Genomic DNA, 14,447 nt, shown 5'->3' with positions numbered 1-14,447 from the left:
GTTCGGGTTGTTTAGGTCAGGCCCGTCCGGGTCATCGAGCCCGTCTGGATCGTCAGGCCCGTTTGGGTCGTCAGACCTGTCTAGGTCATCGGGCCCGTTTGGGTCATCTGGTTCGTCGAGCAAGTCTGGGTCGTCGAACCCGTCCGGGTCATTGAGCCCGCCCGGGTCGTCGAGCTCGTCTGGGTCATCGGGCACGTTCTGGTCGTCTGACCCGTCCGGGTCGTCAGGTACGTCCAAGTCGTCATGCCCGTCCAGATCTTCTAGAATGTGAGGTTGAGTGAGAAGAATTCAAATTCTACCTATTTTGAGGGTATTTGAATTTCTACTAATTTAGCTAATTGAAATCCTTCAAAAAAATGCTTGCATTTGAAATGTTTTTTAATTTTTCTATCCAAACAAAGCATTTGATTATAAAAAAATCTAAATTCTTCAAAAAAATAAATTGTTTCATTAAAATACTCTATCCGAACACACTCTAAACCTATCTTGGATCAATTCAATTCAATTCAATTCATTCCCCCCGCAAATATGTCACCCCATCAGTAACCAAATATTCTGTCACTCCTCCACACACACCCTCACTGTCAAAACCTACCAACTTCTCTCTCTCACATATTTTTTTCAAAACCTCCCTCGTTTATGTTAAACGTGACGAAATAAAAACCTAACACACAACATGCTCGATGAAATGTCTCGTAAAAACATTGTCTCCTGCTTCTACTCCAACTGTGTGGTTGTGGATAGGGGTTACACAATCTTTAAGATATCTAATTGTGTGGTTGCGGAAACGGGTTACAAAATTTTCAGGATATATACAACTGTGTGGTTCTTGTGGAAACAGGTTAAAATTTTTTTTGAAGGTAAAGATTAGGAACATTGTATGAGTTGTTTCAAGAGATAGGGGTGTCAGGGTGATGCCCATTTTTTTTCATATCTTCGTTTATCATTCAGTGTATTCACAATATTAAAAAATTAAGTTTCATACATTCGTTTCATGTTGTAAATATATCTTTTAATAATATTATTCATACATATTGTTTATTGTTCACAGTAATGATTGATGTAATTGGGACCTTCAATGCATATATATAAAATAAATATATCCTTTTACAACAGAGTTTATTCTATTATATAAAGTGACATCACCAAGATTTGAATCTTATTTGGCAAATTTTTCAAAAGAGAATATATAATAGAAGTAATATACAAGTTGAATTTTAAGATATTAAATAAATAACCCAGTGTTTGTTTTTTTAATATTCTAATAACCTATTTTTAAAAAAAATATACAGATAAAAAATGGAAAAGAATTATTAATAAATAACAAATAGTGAATGACTAACCATATAAGTTAAATATACACTACAAATCATGCAGGTAGAATATCTCGTTAGCTTAAAAAATTAAGATCAAAGATTACTTAAAGGCAGAGGATTAATGAGACTAGGGAATTTCCAAGTATCAAAGTTAGACAAAGAATTATATATTAATCTTTCTCGTTTGACTTTTAGTAAACGGTATCAAAACTTGATCAGATTTATTGATTCGATTAGGATATGGAATCAATTAGAAAATATTTTAACTGTGTGAACTAATTTACGTTACACAGTACATACATAAAATATTTGTTAATAACAACGTACTTATTATTATTATTAAATACTAACAAAAATGAGTTTTAGAACGAATTTTCCATGGTTTGATAATAATAAAATTTTAACAAAGATATAATTTATAAAATCAGTTTTTTACTTTGAATGTTCTTGTTTTTATTTTTTTATTTTGGATGCGCATGCTTGTTTCTTATTATTTGACAGTGTTTATGTATACTCTAATCTTATTTTGTTGTTCTAAAACTTTTGTCATTAGTTATATTATGTGTTCGACGTAACCATCACCACCAGCTACCATAGCTTTGTCGCCATGCCGTTAGTGGTGAAAGGACCACTGACAAATTTGTCTTCTTCATAAACCAAAATTAAAAATCTTTATTTCATTTTTATAATTTTAATTTCAATTACAGGACAGTAATTTCTAAACTCATATTATGTTTTATATATATATATATATATATATATATATATATATATATATATTTTTTTTTCATAAAAGAAAAGGTTGATTTTTTATGTATTAAAATTATTGTATTAGGTTCATAGATTACGAGTCTTTCTTCCTACTCACCATTTAGCAATTTCTGGGTACTTTCTGTCAACTACCAGTTTACTAAGAACTGAGTCAAGGTCTTTTCTGACTTTTGTGATATAAATATATTGCAGACAACAACCAAGATTTTAAAGTTACTTAGAAAGCTTCCTAGTTTTTCCATGAAAGTGCTTTCTTTTACTTTTTTTTTCTTAAAAAAAAAAAGGCTTATTTCTCTCCTTAAGAAAGTAGTAAAATATTTTTTTCTTTATTTCATGTCTTTCAGTACTTCATTTAACTACCCCACCATGCTTTTCTAGAGGATGACACACAAAACAACTCTTGTAAATATAATTTTTTTTTGAAGATTAATATACTTTAAACTTCAGCAATGAAGGGTTGTTTATTTGATATTAAATAAAAAATAATATCCGGTATTAATTAAGAGCATGGGTAGCATGCAACAAATAATAACAAAGGGGCTGAGAAAGTGGTAGGGACACGACATGTGGTGAGATTTAACGGTAAAAAAAAATACTGTAACTTTTTTAATTTTACTTTTTTTGCGTCTATAAAATGCGAAGGTTCGCTGGCATTAAGTTCATCACTCTCTCTCGGCTACCAAACAGAGAAATTGTGCATTTTCTTTTTCCCATCAATGGCTGCAACAACACCGAATCACACAGTAACAGTATCTGGTTGGGCAGCACATGATACTTCGGGGAAGATTAGCCCCTACACCTTCAAAAGAAGGTAATGATGCTAAAGTTTAATAATTCTCAGTGTTTTTCTTCGTTCTGTTACATCATCGTTGACAGAGGAAGTTAATTTGACGCAGGGAGAACGGTGTAAACGATGTAACCATAAAGATCTTGTACTGTGGGATCTGCCACACCGACCTCCACTATGCTAAAGATGAATGGGGCATCACCAAGTACCCTGTGGTGCCTGGGTAAGTAATAAAAAATTAAACTTTCCACTGTTAATTAAGTGAGTGGTTAATTAAGAAAGGTTGTTTGATTGTGTGCAGGCACGAAATCATTGGGGTGGTAACTAAGACAGGAAGCGATGTGAAGGGGTTCAAGGAAGGAGACAGAGTGGGTGTGGGGTGTATGGCAGCTTCATGTTTGGAATGCGAACACTGCAAGACAGATCAGGAAAACTACTGTGATAAGATGGTGCTTATATACAACGGAGTCTTCTGGGATGGCAGCATAACCTACGGTGGCTACTCCAAACTCATTATTGCAGACTACAGGTTTTTTTCTTTTTTTTTTTAACGAAAAGGAAACTTTTTTTTTTTATGAATTAATATCAGTTTATTTATTCATAAAACCTTTTGGAAAATCTGATGTGAAGGTATGTGGTACACATTCCGGAGAGCCTACCGATGGATGCGGCGGCTCCTCTACTGTGCGCCGGAATAACAGTGTTCACTCCGTTGAAAGACCACGATTTGGTGGCGACGCCGGGGAAAAAGATTGGGGTGGTTGGGTTGGGAGGGCTGGGACACTTGGCCGTTAAATTCGGAAAGGCGTTTGGGCACCATGTTACTGTCATCAGCACTTCTCCTTCCAAAGAAGCCGAAGCGAAGCAACGTTTGGGTGCTGATGATTTCATAATCAGCTCCAACCCTAAGCAATTACAGGTTTTTGTTTTTGTTTTTTCTAATCTGCTTCGGTTTTAGGCCATGGGAAGTAAGGAAATGACTTAGTTTTCGTGGTTACAGGATGCAAAGAGAAGCCTTGATTTCATATTGGACACTGTTTCTGGTGACCACCCTCTGTTACCCATCTTGGAATTGCTGAAAGTGAACGGAACCTTATTTCTGGTGGGAGCACCCGACAAGCCCCTCCAACTGCCGGCTTTCCCATTGATTTTTGGTAAGTTTAAGATTATTATTGTCGGAAATTCTAATTTAACAACGTGGGAAATTGGTTATTTATAAAGTATATATATATTTTTTGGTTGTGACAGGAAAGAGAGCGGTAAAAGGTGGCATCATAGGGGGAATAAAAGAGACACAGGAAATGTTGGATCTGTGTGCGAAGTACAACATAACGAGTGACATTGAGGTAATAACACCAGACAAGATCAACGAGGCTATCGATCGTCTTGCGAGGAATGATGTTCGGTACCGTTTCGTGATTGACATTGGTGCTGCCTCCAGCGAGTAGAGTTGAATATGTGTGTGGTGTTTTGATGTAGAAGCAGTGATTCTATATCTTCAACTCCATCACTGAATCATTCATTTATGTTGATGCCATTTGGTAGCCTTCATGCTGTATTTTCATTTCAGTTTTTCAGTTATGAATAAGATATTGAGTTTTAGGTACAGCTACAAATAACTACCATCCTCATATTTAACATGTGTTCATTTCTTTTTTTCTTTACTCTATCTTTTTGTCTCTTTCTTCTTTAATAATGCTATCCCTTTATAATAATTATTATTATTATTACAATTTTAATAATATTATGATATATTATCTAAGAAATTAAATATAATATTATTTAAGAGATATTTCTTTTCATAATTTTAATTTTATTGTAATAATATTAATTATAATAGTTGTTATTATAAAATAATAGATATTATTGTTACTATAAAAATATTATTATTATTAATTTACTATAGTTGATCCATAACTATTTTTTAAATTAATATACTAGAACTTCTTTTAAAAATTTTAACTTGCTGAGAATATTAAGAAATAAATAAATAAAAAGACAGGGTAAAATAACAAGAGTAAGAAAACAGAGAAAAAACCTTAATAAATATTAAGAAAAAAGTAGTTTGATACTATTTGACAACTCGTAAAAAAAAATCTGTTAATTTTTATATTTCTAGTAAAAAGATAATAATTATGAAGAATAATACAAAATAATAATAAAAAAATGTGATATAAAAATAGCAGTGTTTAAATATTATTATAACTCGCAATACCATATGTCACTGTATCAATTATTTTTATCTCAACATAATACATTATTCGCAACATATAAAATAATATTAACTTTATTTACTAAACTAATATTTAGTGAAATATCATAAGATCTTCTTTGAAAAGTATAAATTAGCCTTAATCTATACTCTTAATTTCCTTTATGCAAATTCGAATAAAGAGAATTAAGTATGTTTTTATGATATTATCATGTCTATCATATAATATCACATGTGAAAACTCCTCATTTTTGTCACCACCTTTTGGGGAATTCCATAGAAAAACAAGAACATGTTTGTTTTTCCGTAGAGACAACCCTTTTTTTCTCTCTTTCAAGACAATTATGTTTCTACAGTTTGCTCCAATCAAATTCAAAATAAACAGAGTATTTGATCTTTGATCCATTACCCCTATAGCATCCAATCAAATTCAAAATAAATAGGATCATGTACTCTTGAGTACTGAGTAGAAGCTAATGTTTGAGTTGAAAGAGAAACTACAAGATTGAGGTTAAAAAGTTTACTAACACTTCAATCTAACAACAACATTAATTTTTGGTGTGTTTCCACCTTCCTAGCTTTGAAAACTTCTTTTAATTTTCACCATTTTTGGAACAGTTTATACAAATCTAAATCTTCATATGTTTGTGGAAATTAAGAAAAAAGAAAGAAGAATGTTGTAATCTCCCACTCGCATCTTCTACTCCACTTGCTCTGTTTTTTTCTCACCTCCTCTGCTCCCATTATCTCTAATATGTCACTTTCTTCCATTTATAATATTCAGAAGGAAAATGTTGTGAATTTGTTTGGATTCCAAATATCATATTCTAGTTATAATTATCAGTTCCAATATTGTGATGTGTAATATTTTCATATTTTATGTGCATGGTTGAGATTTTTTTTTTTTGGACATATCATTGTAAAAAGAACTGAATTCTGACTTACTTTTCCAAATTTTCTAAAAATTATAATTATGTAATTTCTCTTAAATTATTATTTTGATAAATTTTATATAAAATATTCAATGATTAATATGTTTTTTATTATTCATTTGTTTTTTTTCTCATTTAAATTTAATTTCAATTATTTTAAAAAAATCTAATACATTTAAATAAATACAAAATTACAATATTAACTTACACAATCCCATGTAATTAAAACCGGTTGGTCATAATGTTCATGTTAAAAAAAAAAAAGCCTTTAAAGTGAAGTCGTCAGTCATAAAGACGACTTCACCATGCACATTTTCGGAAACCGGACTCATTCTTGACGACATTGCTTTTTTTTAAAAAAAAAGGTAAAAACCGGTTAGGGAGAGAACAATTTCATTTTTAATGTCGTCCTCCCCATGACGACTTGACCTGTTTCGCAAAAAATTTCAGGGGATCCTTTTCTACAAATTCAAATTAAAATGAACCCCCAATTACAAAAAAAACCCAACAACACATCATAACTCAATTCAATAAATTTACTAAACTCATTATTACAATACTTATTAATAAATTTGTAACCATATTTTTCTAAAACAAATTTGATCATCAAATTTTGATTACGATCAATAAATAGTACTATTTAGATAAATATTATATATTATACATTTTTTGGAAAGAAAATTGTATTAAAAACTTACTGAAAAACCGTAATACTGTAGAACAAAATTAACATAACTTAGATGTGAAAAAGATATTAAAAACCAATTAAAAATAAAAAGTTAGCCATACGGAACAACCTATTCGACCTCACTAAAATATCTGATTTTGTTTTCATTGAATGGCCCCATTTACGCACCAAGCCTTCGAATATCCGCTATATACATCCATCTTTGAATAACCTAAAACAAATGAAAACAAAAACTTGTAAGATCAATGTCTTTGTTTTTTCAATTATTTGCATTAACGTGTGTTCTTATTGTTAGATATTTTTATTTGATCAGAGAAGGAAAAAAATCGTCTTCTTTCATAAATCCTAATTCTAAATTAAGGTTTCCTTGCCGTGAACTGCCAAGAAACTTAAATTAGAAAGGTTCTATGCATCATACACTCATATGTATAATTTAAATCATTTTTTAAATTACTCAGATATGTATACAAATAGTTGATTTAAAAAATAAATGAAACCATACAGGTTAAATTAATAAAAAGTATATTTTATTTTTTTAAAAAAAACTTGAAATGAATATGTAAGTAGCCAAGACAAAATATGCTTTGATATTTAAGTGATTAATAATTTTAATTTTAAAATAAAATGATGGTAGTAACGTTATGTTACGAGATGAAAATTTAATATTTTAAGGAATATCTATTACCAAATACTCATAAAAGAAAATATGTCAAAATTTTGGAACCAAAAAAAGCTGATTTCAATATAAATAAAGACTTTATTTTTTAAAAATTTTATACTATCATCTATTTATTTGTAATTAAGAAGAACGTTGTTCGTTTGCTATTTATGAAAAAGAAAATATGGATTAAACAAATTGAAATATCTCTTTTTCCATAATTAAGAGCTTCTTGTATCAAATCTTGCTTGCAAAAATTGTGGCAGTTGCTAACAAGACGTGAGACACGAAGAAAATGAAGAATGTCATTATTGTAGGGAGAATTCTTCAATTAATAAATTTAATTTAGATAGCAACCTTTAACAAACCTATATCATTTTCTTTAAAACACTTTTTAAATATGAAATTTTGAGTTTCCAATGCTCGGTCTGCATCAATCCAATTAGCTTACCACAAAAAAATAATAAAAATAAATAGGCATTATTAGATCAAGCTTTTTTTGTTTTTTTTTTAGTTTGATAGAAATGTTAAATTTCTATGTTGTTTTTAAGTTTATAAAGTTATTGTTTGTTCCAAAATAAAGTAGATTTATGTATTATTGGTTATATATTAAAATAAAAATAATAAAATAAAGCCTAACCTAATCTTACTTTAGTAAGATAAGATTTGTGTCTCACCTTATGTAATTGGTATTATCTGAGGGTGAATCTTTAATTATTCATGGCTGGGCTTCAATATAGAAGAATCTTTTACCCTCCATCAAAACTGCTACGTAACATGTGCCATCATTACTAAGTCCACGTGGCAAACAGATATACATGGAAATGTAATCATAAGACCCCACGTTAATATCTTGCTTTGGCGACATCTGTGTTTCATATCTTACACACAAACGCGTTCCTATCATTTTGTCAATTATTATTATTATTATTAATATTATTATTTCCTCACTCTTTCACATACCATTCTTCTAATGTAATCACACATTAAAAATTAATTATTTTTAAAACATTATTAATATTTCTTATTCATAATTTAAAAAATTATTTTTTACCATTCATTATAAAAAAGGAAGAATAATTTCTTCTAAAACGTGTTTTATGAGTAATTATTAATGTGGGGTGAAAACTTAACTAACATAATTCTTTGGAAATTTATCCACAATCTCTCTCCAACCACATAATAAAGCCTCCTTCAATGTATAAGCAAAAATTAGTTATTTTTTTTTCCAACCACATCATCCTTTACTAATCAATTAGTGCTGGCAGATATTTGACCAAGAGACGACATAGAAAGCTGTGGTTGCAAGTAAATATACAAATACTGACATAGAATGTAGCATCATCAAGTAGTGATTTTTATTTTTTATTTTTGAACAAACACTATTAATGATTGTGGGGATATGGTAATGATTGAATAAGAATCGTATATTAATTAGATAGAGAAAATGATAGTTGAAATAATGGTTTTTGTAAAAGTAAAATAAATAGATAAGTAATGCTTAAATGTGATTGTGACGTAGTTATATAGTCTTGTATAAAGGGTGTGTGGTGTTGACGTGGGAGAACACACCGTGTGAGGTACACTAACGTGTGACCAAAGCCATTAACCTTTTGTGGTACTGCTAACTGCCAACTAGATTCCTTCTCTTCCTCAATTCACCAATACATACCACCTTTTCTCTCTCTTCCTCTCTCTCTCTCTCTCTATATATACTTCCTTTCAATTCATTCTATTACATTTCCAATGCACACAACATAACACTTTCATCTCTCTTTCTCTCTCATATTTTTCTTCTTTACATATATACCTACGACATGGCATGTACCAGGTGGCTTTCTTCTCTACCAAAAACAACAGGTAAATGAGTTTATGTGTAATTTCTGATTCAATTAGATGTTTGGTTTGATTGGTAAAGTGATATTATATATCCACAACTGGCTCCAATAATTTGATGACCAAGTTGCTGTGTGCAAATTAATCGAACAGGTAGATCACGGAAAGAATGTGAGGAAGATAGATTGTGTAAGAAGCGAAGCGTGAATGAAGAGTATTTGGAAGCATTCAGAACAAAGTCTTACATCGAAATATGCAACAAAGCAAAAGGGGGTCTTGGAAAAACAACCACCAAAATCTTAACTTCATCTTCATCTTCATCTCCGTCTTCATCTTCGTCTTCTTCTTCTTCTTCGGTTCCCTTGTGCATGCAGCTTACAGAGTACTTGCTCGAGCCGCGGCAAGAGATGATAGCGAACATAACGCAGAGGTTGAATGTTCATCGTCCTCTTGTGGACTACTTCGAAGCCACCTTGGAAGCGTGTCGTTGTTGTGACACGATCCTTGAAGCAATCCATTCAGTAAGACTTGCTTACCGACGAATCACGAGAGTTGCTAAGCTTAGAAAAATTGTTCTTGATGCCAACAATGACGAACAAATCCACAAGGATGCCATCTACAGAGAGCTTTCTTCATTTGCTTCGCAAAACAACCCTTTCTCTGCGGTTGGCACCGCGCAGTTCCGTGACATTCACGACAAGTGCGTGGAGCTTCTGGATAGACTGAAACAGACGAGAAGGAAGATCAGAAGGAGATTGAGAATGAAAAGTTGGTGCAAGAAGGTTGGTGGAATAGCTCTTGTTGCTTCACATTGTGTGGTTCTTGCTGGTTTGCTAGTGTTTGCTTTTCATAGTGTGGTTGGGGTGGTGGTGGCACCTGGTATTTTGGGTGGCTTGGTGGGTTTGTTGGTGAAGAGGGGTGGTGAAAGGGTAGGGTGCAGTTCTTATGAGAGGGTGTGTGAGGAACTTGATTTGGCTGCAAAAGGGGTTTATATTGTGATCAATGATTTGGACACGATGAGTAGGATGGTGAAGAGGTTAGAGGACGAGGTGGAGCATAGGAAAGTGGTTGCAGAGGTTTGTGTCAGGAATGGGAAATGGGAGATTCTGAAGCAGGTTATGAGAGAGTTTCATGAACGTGAGTCGAGCTTTATGGAGCAGTTGGAAGAGCTTGAGGGACATATCTACTTGTGTTTTCTCACCACAAACAGATCCAGGAGGCTTGTGCTGCAAACAATCACAGAGAAAAAGTAAAACATTGAAAAACAACACACTTCTCTATCTTCATTGATCATCAGTTCCACCTTGTTGTATATAGAAAAATGTTCACAGAGTTAGTAGTAGCTTAGTTATGTTCATGTATATGAAGCTTCTGTAGCTGTCACAGAGCAATGGAGGAACTAAGGTTTCTCATGCAGGACTTGATCTATTTTTATGGCATGGTGCTTTTGATGAGAGCTTAGTGATGCCTCAAATGGTTTTGTTTTGTTCAATTTTGAGACCATAACATGTATTATAGATTGTCTTTGTTTTGGTTAACTTTGAAAGTTTATTCCTAGTACATACATATATATTGTTCGGTTGGTTGAGTAGTGCATATTTTTAAATATTACACATGTATGTATATGTATATTTTGTAACATTTCTGGATGAGTTTTTTTTTTTTTTTTTAAAAAGCTTCTGGAGAAAAATACATATTTCTTTTCATAAATTAAAATGTACTTAAGTATAAAATAATTTGTTTTTGGAAAAATAATATGTAAAAACTTTGTACATAGTTTTAAAGTTGACAGTTAATGCTTTGTTTCCTTCTCAAAAATTCATAAACGGATAAACTTGTTTAATCATACTCTTCATTATTAATGATTGACAATTATTTACCGGTTTAATGATTGATATTCTAAATCTAATTGATATAAGTAGCAGAATTATGTAGAGAGAGAATGATTGAATTTAAATAAATAAGTAGAAAATAAGAGATAAGCGACTTAATTGCTTCACTTCCAATTTGAGTGCAGAAATAAGTCAACTTTTATAGGATTTTTATTTTTTTAAATACAAAAATAGATAAGTTTAAAAAGTTGTGGTTTAAAAGATATCTTTTAACAACAATAAAAAAAAGTTATATTATATGAATTTTAAGACACAAGTTTACCTTTTATTTTAATTTTAGAAAAGTTGCGATTTCAAAATATACAACTTCAATTTAGAAAATAAAAAATAAATTCCTGAAAAAGTCATAATTTAAACTGCTATCCTTCTAGTATTATCATATGAACAAACAAAATTCTTAGGATTCGAATAGAAAGCCCACAACATCAAAACAAAGACTGAAATTTCAAAGAAAAATTGAACACTTGCTTTGGCCACTAGTCATGGATTACCATAAACATTTTCCTTTTATATTTCATCGCCCTTGCTTCCTCAATGCATTGATACAGCACAAACACAATTGATTCAAATACAAACTATGAATTAATCATCTAACGAATTTACAATCGAGCCTGATTTGTTGTTGTCCATCGTTGGTGATGCTGCTCATCTTGATCATGGACTTCACGAAGGCCCTTTCAAATTCCTCTTGAGAATAAGCAAACTTTGAAACCAAAGCTTTAGTGGTGGGATGAGTTAGCAGAGCTTGATCAGAAGAGAATATGCTCTCTCCTTGGAGGAGCAACTTGTAATAAGCATTGTCAAACAAGGTGGAACTGGAATCCAATGAGGTTCCTGCATTTTTCACCTTGTTATGAGAGGGACAAATGCTTCTGAGTCTGCCTCCAAATGAAGGGTTCAGAGAAGGGTCAATGTCTTGTTTTGGGCTGAATCTATGGATTCTGTTCTGAAAAGATGAACAGTGAGCGAATCCAAGTGTGTGTCCTCCTGCACATCACATAACATCATCATCTCATCATATATTACGTACAAAACCTTATACCAACAAATTTTCAACAAAAAATGATAATAACTAAGTGACTGGAAAGGAGTTTCAAAAGTACCTGAGAGGGCTACAAGATCCTCCAAGGAAAGACCTCTCTGAGAGAAGCTTTGTTGTAATTGGGAGATGTTGAATGTAGGAGCTGGCAATTGTCTGGTTTCAGTGGCCATTGATATCCTTCCATCCTTTCTTCCTTTTGGAACATCCCAAGTGGGACCACCGGACTAACCCAACAAAGCCAATAAGTAAAATATAACTTACAAATGGTTTTGTTGAAGTTAGATTGACGAAAAAAAGAAAAAACCTTAATCTTCAAGAAACAACCGTTTTGTAGGAATAGATTTTAAGCCTAATACAACCTTACAAAATCAGTCTAGAAGGTGAAGTTTGCATCTCACTTGTATATTATATATATTATGAAATTGTCTTATTTCTAGTCGATGCAAGACTTCCAATATTATCGTCCAATCATGAATTAATGAATAAAATGTGGTTAGTGTAAGTTATTGTTTGATTGAGACACTAACCAGAGTAACAGCATCCCTAGCAGCAAGAGCCAAAATATCAGCACAAGAAACCACTCCGGGGCATACTTCTTCAAGTGCTTTCTTAGCATTGTCAATGACATAAAATGCATGCAATGAAATGTTAGGAGGTCCATCCTTTTCTGCTATGGTTTTTCCCTTTGATTCCAGAAGAACAGAGGCATCACAACCCTTGAAAAAAAAAGAGAAAATATCATCACTTTCAGACGTGTGTGTGTATAATGTTAGTGCATGCAAGTTATGAAGAGAATTCTTCTAATAATTTTCCCTTTTAAAACTTATGCATTGAACCAACACGCAAAGGAATATGAATATTATTTGAATTTTAGGAGAATTTTAGGAGAAGCAAAAGGTTACGTACCCTTATAAAGCAATCGTGAAAATGCATTCGAAGGAGAGCAGCAGGAACAGTTTTGTCATTCATGGTGGCTTTGTGAACAGAAGCAGCTACAATGGAATCCACATGAGGGCACGTATTTTCATAATAATTTACATTTAGTGCTCTCACAAGAGAAGCCAAGTGCAGAGTAGTTATGAACATCATCACTGTAGCAAAACCTGCCATATTTCAAACCACAGATTAATTCAAAAATTTTGTATATGACTTGTGAGGAACATAACGAGAATAACTGCGGTATTTATAGGAGGTGGTGGTGACACGGGAACCTTGGAGTTGTTAATGATTTGTGGTTGTTAAGCGTATTTGGTGATCTACGACCCTTTTAGTGGAGCAGTAGTGTTTTCAACCACCTTCTCTTAAATAATCAAAGTTGCATTGCATTTGGTACTGTTGCCTTAAAAATCCAACGTTATTATTACAAAAGCAATCCCATAATATTTAGATTCAAATTTTTGCCAGCTACCTCTTTCCTTTGAGTTTTTTCTTCTTAGTTTCACATGTTCACCATAGTAACATAATTTTGAAAGTCTTTTTGTTGATTAAAAATAAGATCAATTTAGAATATATAAGTAAGTGTAAACTTTTTCTTACAAATCATTTTGTAAGACTAAAATATGGTATCAGGGTAATATCCAAGCCACATTTGTTCTTTGTTGAGCTTATTGTTCTACTTACTACTAAATCACTCATTAATGTATAATCTCACGCTCAAAATGTATATCATGAGAAAAGTTTTGAAAGTCTCGTATTAACTAGTGATAAGGTCAGTTTAATATATATATATATATATATATATATATATATATATATATATATATATATATATATATATATATATATATATAAGTGAGTGCAAATCTCACCTTACAAACTGATTTTGTAGAATTAAGTTAGATTTAAAATCTACTTCTTAGCATTTTTCATTTTAGTATGTCTAATAATTTATCAAAATTTGATTTAATGGCTATATTTATACGAGTCAACATTGAACATTTCCTGGTAAAGAAGTGTATATTTATACCGCATAAATTGTCCCTACATTACATAAGGGGTCAACTTACCATTTCGAGCTATGAGGTTATTATAACGAATCATTTTCAATTGTTATAGCAGAGACGTAAATATATATATATTGTTGGAAGCAATTTCAATCTGTAAATTAAGTTTTAAAAGTTATATAAATTTGAATGAAGTTATAGTAGTAGTGCAGAAAGAGAAGGGTTGATGATGAGTTTGGGTTGGTCTAAAAGGATAAAGAAGTAAACATGTGTGACTGTCCAGATTCAGTTTGTGTGAGACATCAGTTGCGATGGTTCCAGCTAATGTCTTGTGTCTCACTTTTATTAACTCATGTCATGTGCATTTGCA

General features: G+C 31.8%; 3 protein-coding genes across 3 annotated transcripts; 2 read left to right on the top strand and 1 right to left on the bottom strand.

The window, feature by feature from the left end:
• Positions 1 to 2,726: 2,726 nt before the first annotated feature.
• LOC114195578 (putative cinnamyl alcohol dehydrogenase 6) lies at positions 2,727 to 4,538 on the top strand. The gene is made up of 6 exons (XM_028086094.2): positions 2,727 to 2,898; positions 2,984 to 3,097; positions 3,176 to 3,403; positions 3,505 to 3,793; positions 3,875 to 4,028; positions 4,123 to 4,538. Exons 1-6 carry the CDS (start codon positions 2,804 to 2,806, stop codon positions 4,320 to 4,322), a joined length of 1,080 nt encoding a protein of 359 aa, XP_027941895.1. The 5' UTR covers positions 2,727 to 2,803; the 3' UTR covers positions 4,323 to 4,538.
• Positions 4,539 to 9,120: 4,582 nt separating this feature from the next.
• Positions 9,121 to 10,738, top strand: LOC114194043 (transmembrane protein (DUF677)). The gene is made up of 2 exons (XM_028084076.2): positions 9,121 to 9,224; positions 9,354 to 10,738. The coding sequence occupies exons 1-2, from the start codon at positions 9,182 to 9,184 to the stop codon at positions 10,451 to 10,453; spliced, it is 1,143 nt and encodes a 380-aa protein (XP_027939877.2). The 5' UTR covers positions 9,121 to 9,181; the 3' UTR covers positions 10,454 to 10,738.
• A 701-nt stretch (positions 10,739 to 11,439) lies between these two features.
• On the bottom strand, positions 11,440 to 13,283 carry PER64 (Peroxidase superfamily protein). Its single transcript, XM_028085655.2, has 4 exons — positions 13,041 to 13,283; positions 12,662 to 12,850; positions 12,196 to 12,358; positions 11,440 to 12,079 (listed from the first exon to the last, which is right to left on the bottom strand). Exons 1-4 carry the CDS (start codon positions 13,242 to 13,244, stop codon positions 11,679 to 11,681), a joined length of 957 nt encoding a protein of 318 aa, XP_027941456.2. The 5' UTR covers positions 13,245 to 13,283; the 3' UTR covers positions 11,440 to 11,678.
• Between the last annotated feature and the right edge of the window lie 1,164 nt (positions 13,284 to 14,447).

The sequence above is a fragment of the Vigna unguiculata genome, chromosome 8, assembly GCF_037176805.1.
Source record: "Vigna unguiculata cultivar grain cowpea cultivar isolate G323 ecotype 2 chromosome 8, ASM3717680v1, whole genome shotgun sequence".
Taxonomy (NCBI): domain Eukaryota; kingdom Viridiplantae; phylum Streptophyta; class Magnoliopsida; order Fabales; family Fabaceae; genus Vigna; species Vigna unguiculata.
The sequence above is the reverse complement of the archived record's forward strand: the minus strand, read 5'-3'. Positions and strand labels throughout refer to the sequence as shown.

What these genes read in the sequence shown, in the direction of transcription:
- LOC114195578 (XM_028086094.2), top strand. Translation starts at nt 2,804, where the DNA reads ATGGCTGCAACAACACCGAATCACACAGTAACAGTATCTGGTTGGGCA. An exon ending in CTCATTATTGCAGACTACAG is followed by an intron (nt 3,404 to 3,504) that starts GTTTTTTTCTTT and finishes TCTGATGTGAAG; the next exon opens with GTATGTGGTACACATTCCGG. An exon ending in GGCTTTCCCATTGATTTTTG is followed by an intron (nt 4,029 to 4,122) that starts GTAAGTTTAAGA and finishes TGGTTGTGACAG; the next exon opens with GAAAGAGAGCGGTAAAAGGT.
- PER64 (XM_028085655.2), bottom strand. Translation starts at nt 13,244, where the DNA reads ATGGCAGGTTTTGCTACAGTGATGATGTTCATAACTACTCTGCACTTG. An exon ending in CTAGGGATGCTGTTACTCTG is followed by an intron (nt 12,359 to 12,661) that starts GTTAGTGTCTCA and finishes TTGTTGGGTTAG; the next exon opens with TCCGGTGGTCCCACTTGGGA. An exon ending in GGATCTTGTAGCCCTCTCAG is followed by an intron (nt 12,080 to 12,195) that starts GTACTTTTGAAA and finishes TGTGATGTGCAG; the next exon opens with GAGGACACACACTTGGATTC.
- LOC114194043 (XM_028084076.2), top strand. Translation starts at nt 9,182, where the DNA reads ATGGCATGTACCAGGTGGCTTTCTTCTCTACCAAAAACAACAG. An exon ending in TTCTCTACCAAAAACAACAG is followed by an intron (nt 9,225 to 9,353) that starts GTAAATGAGTTT and finishes TTAATCGAACAG; the next exon opens with GTAGATCACGGAAAGAATGT.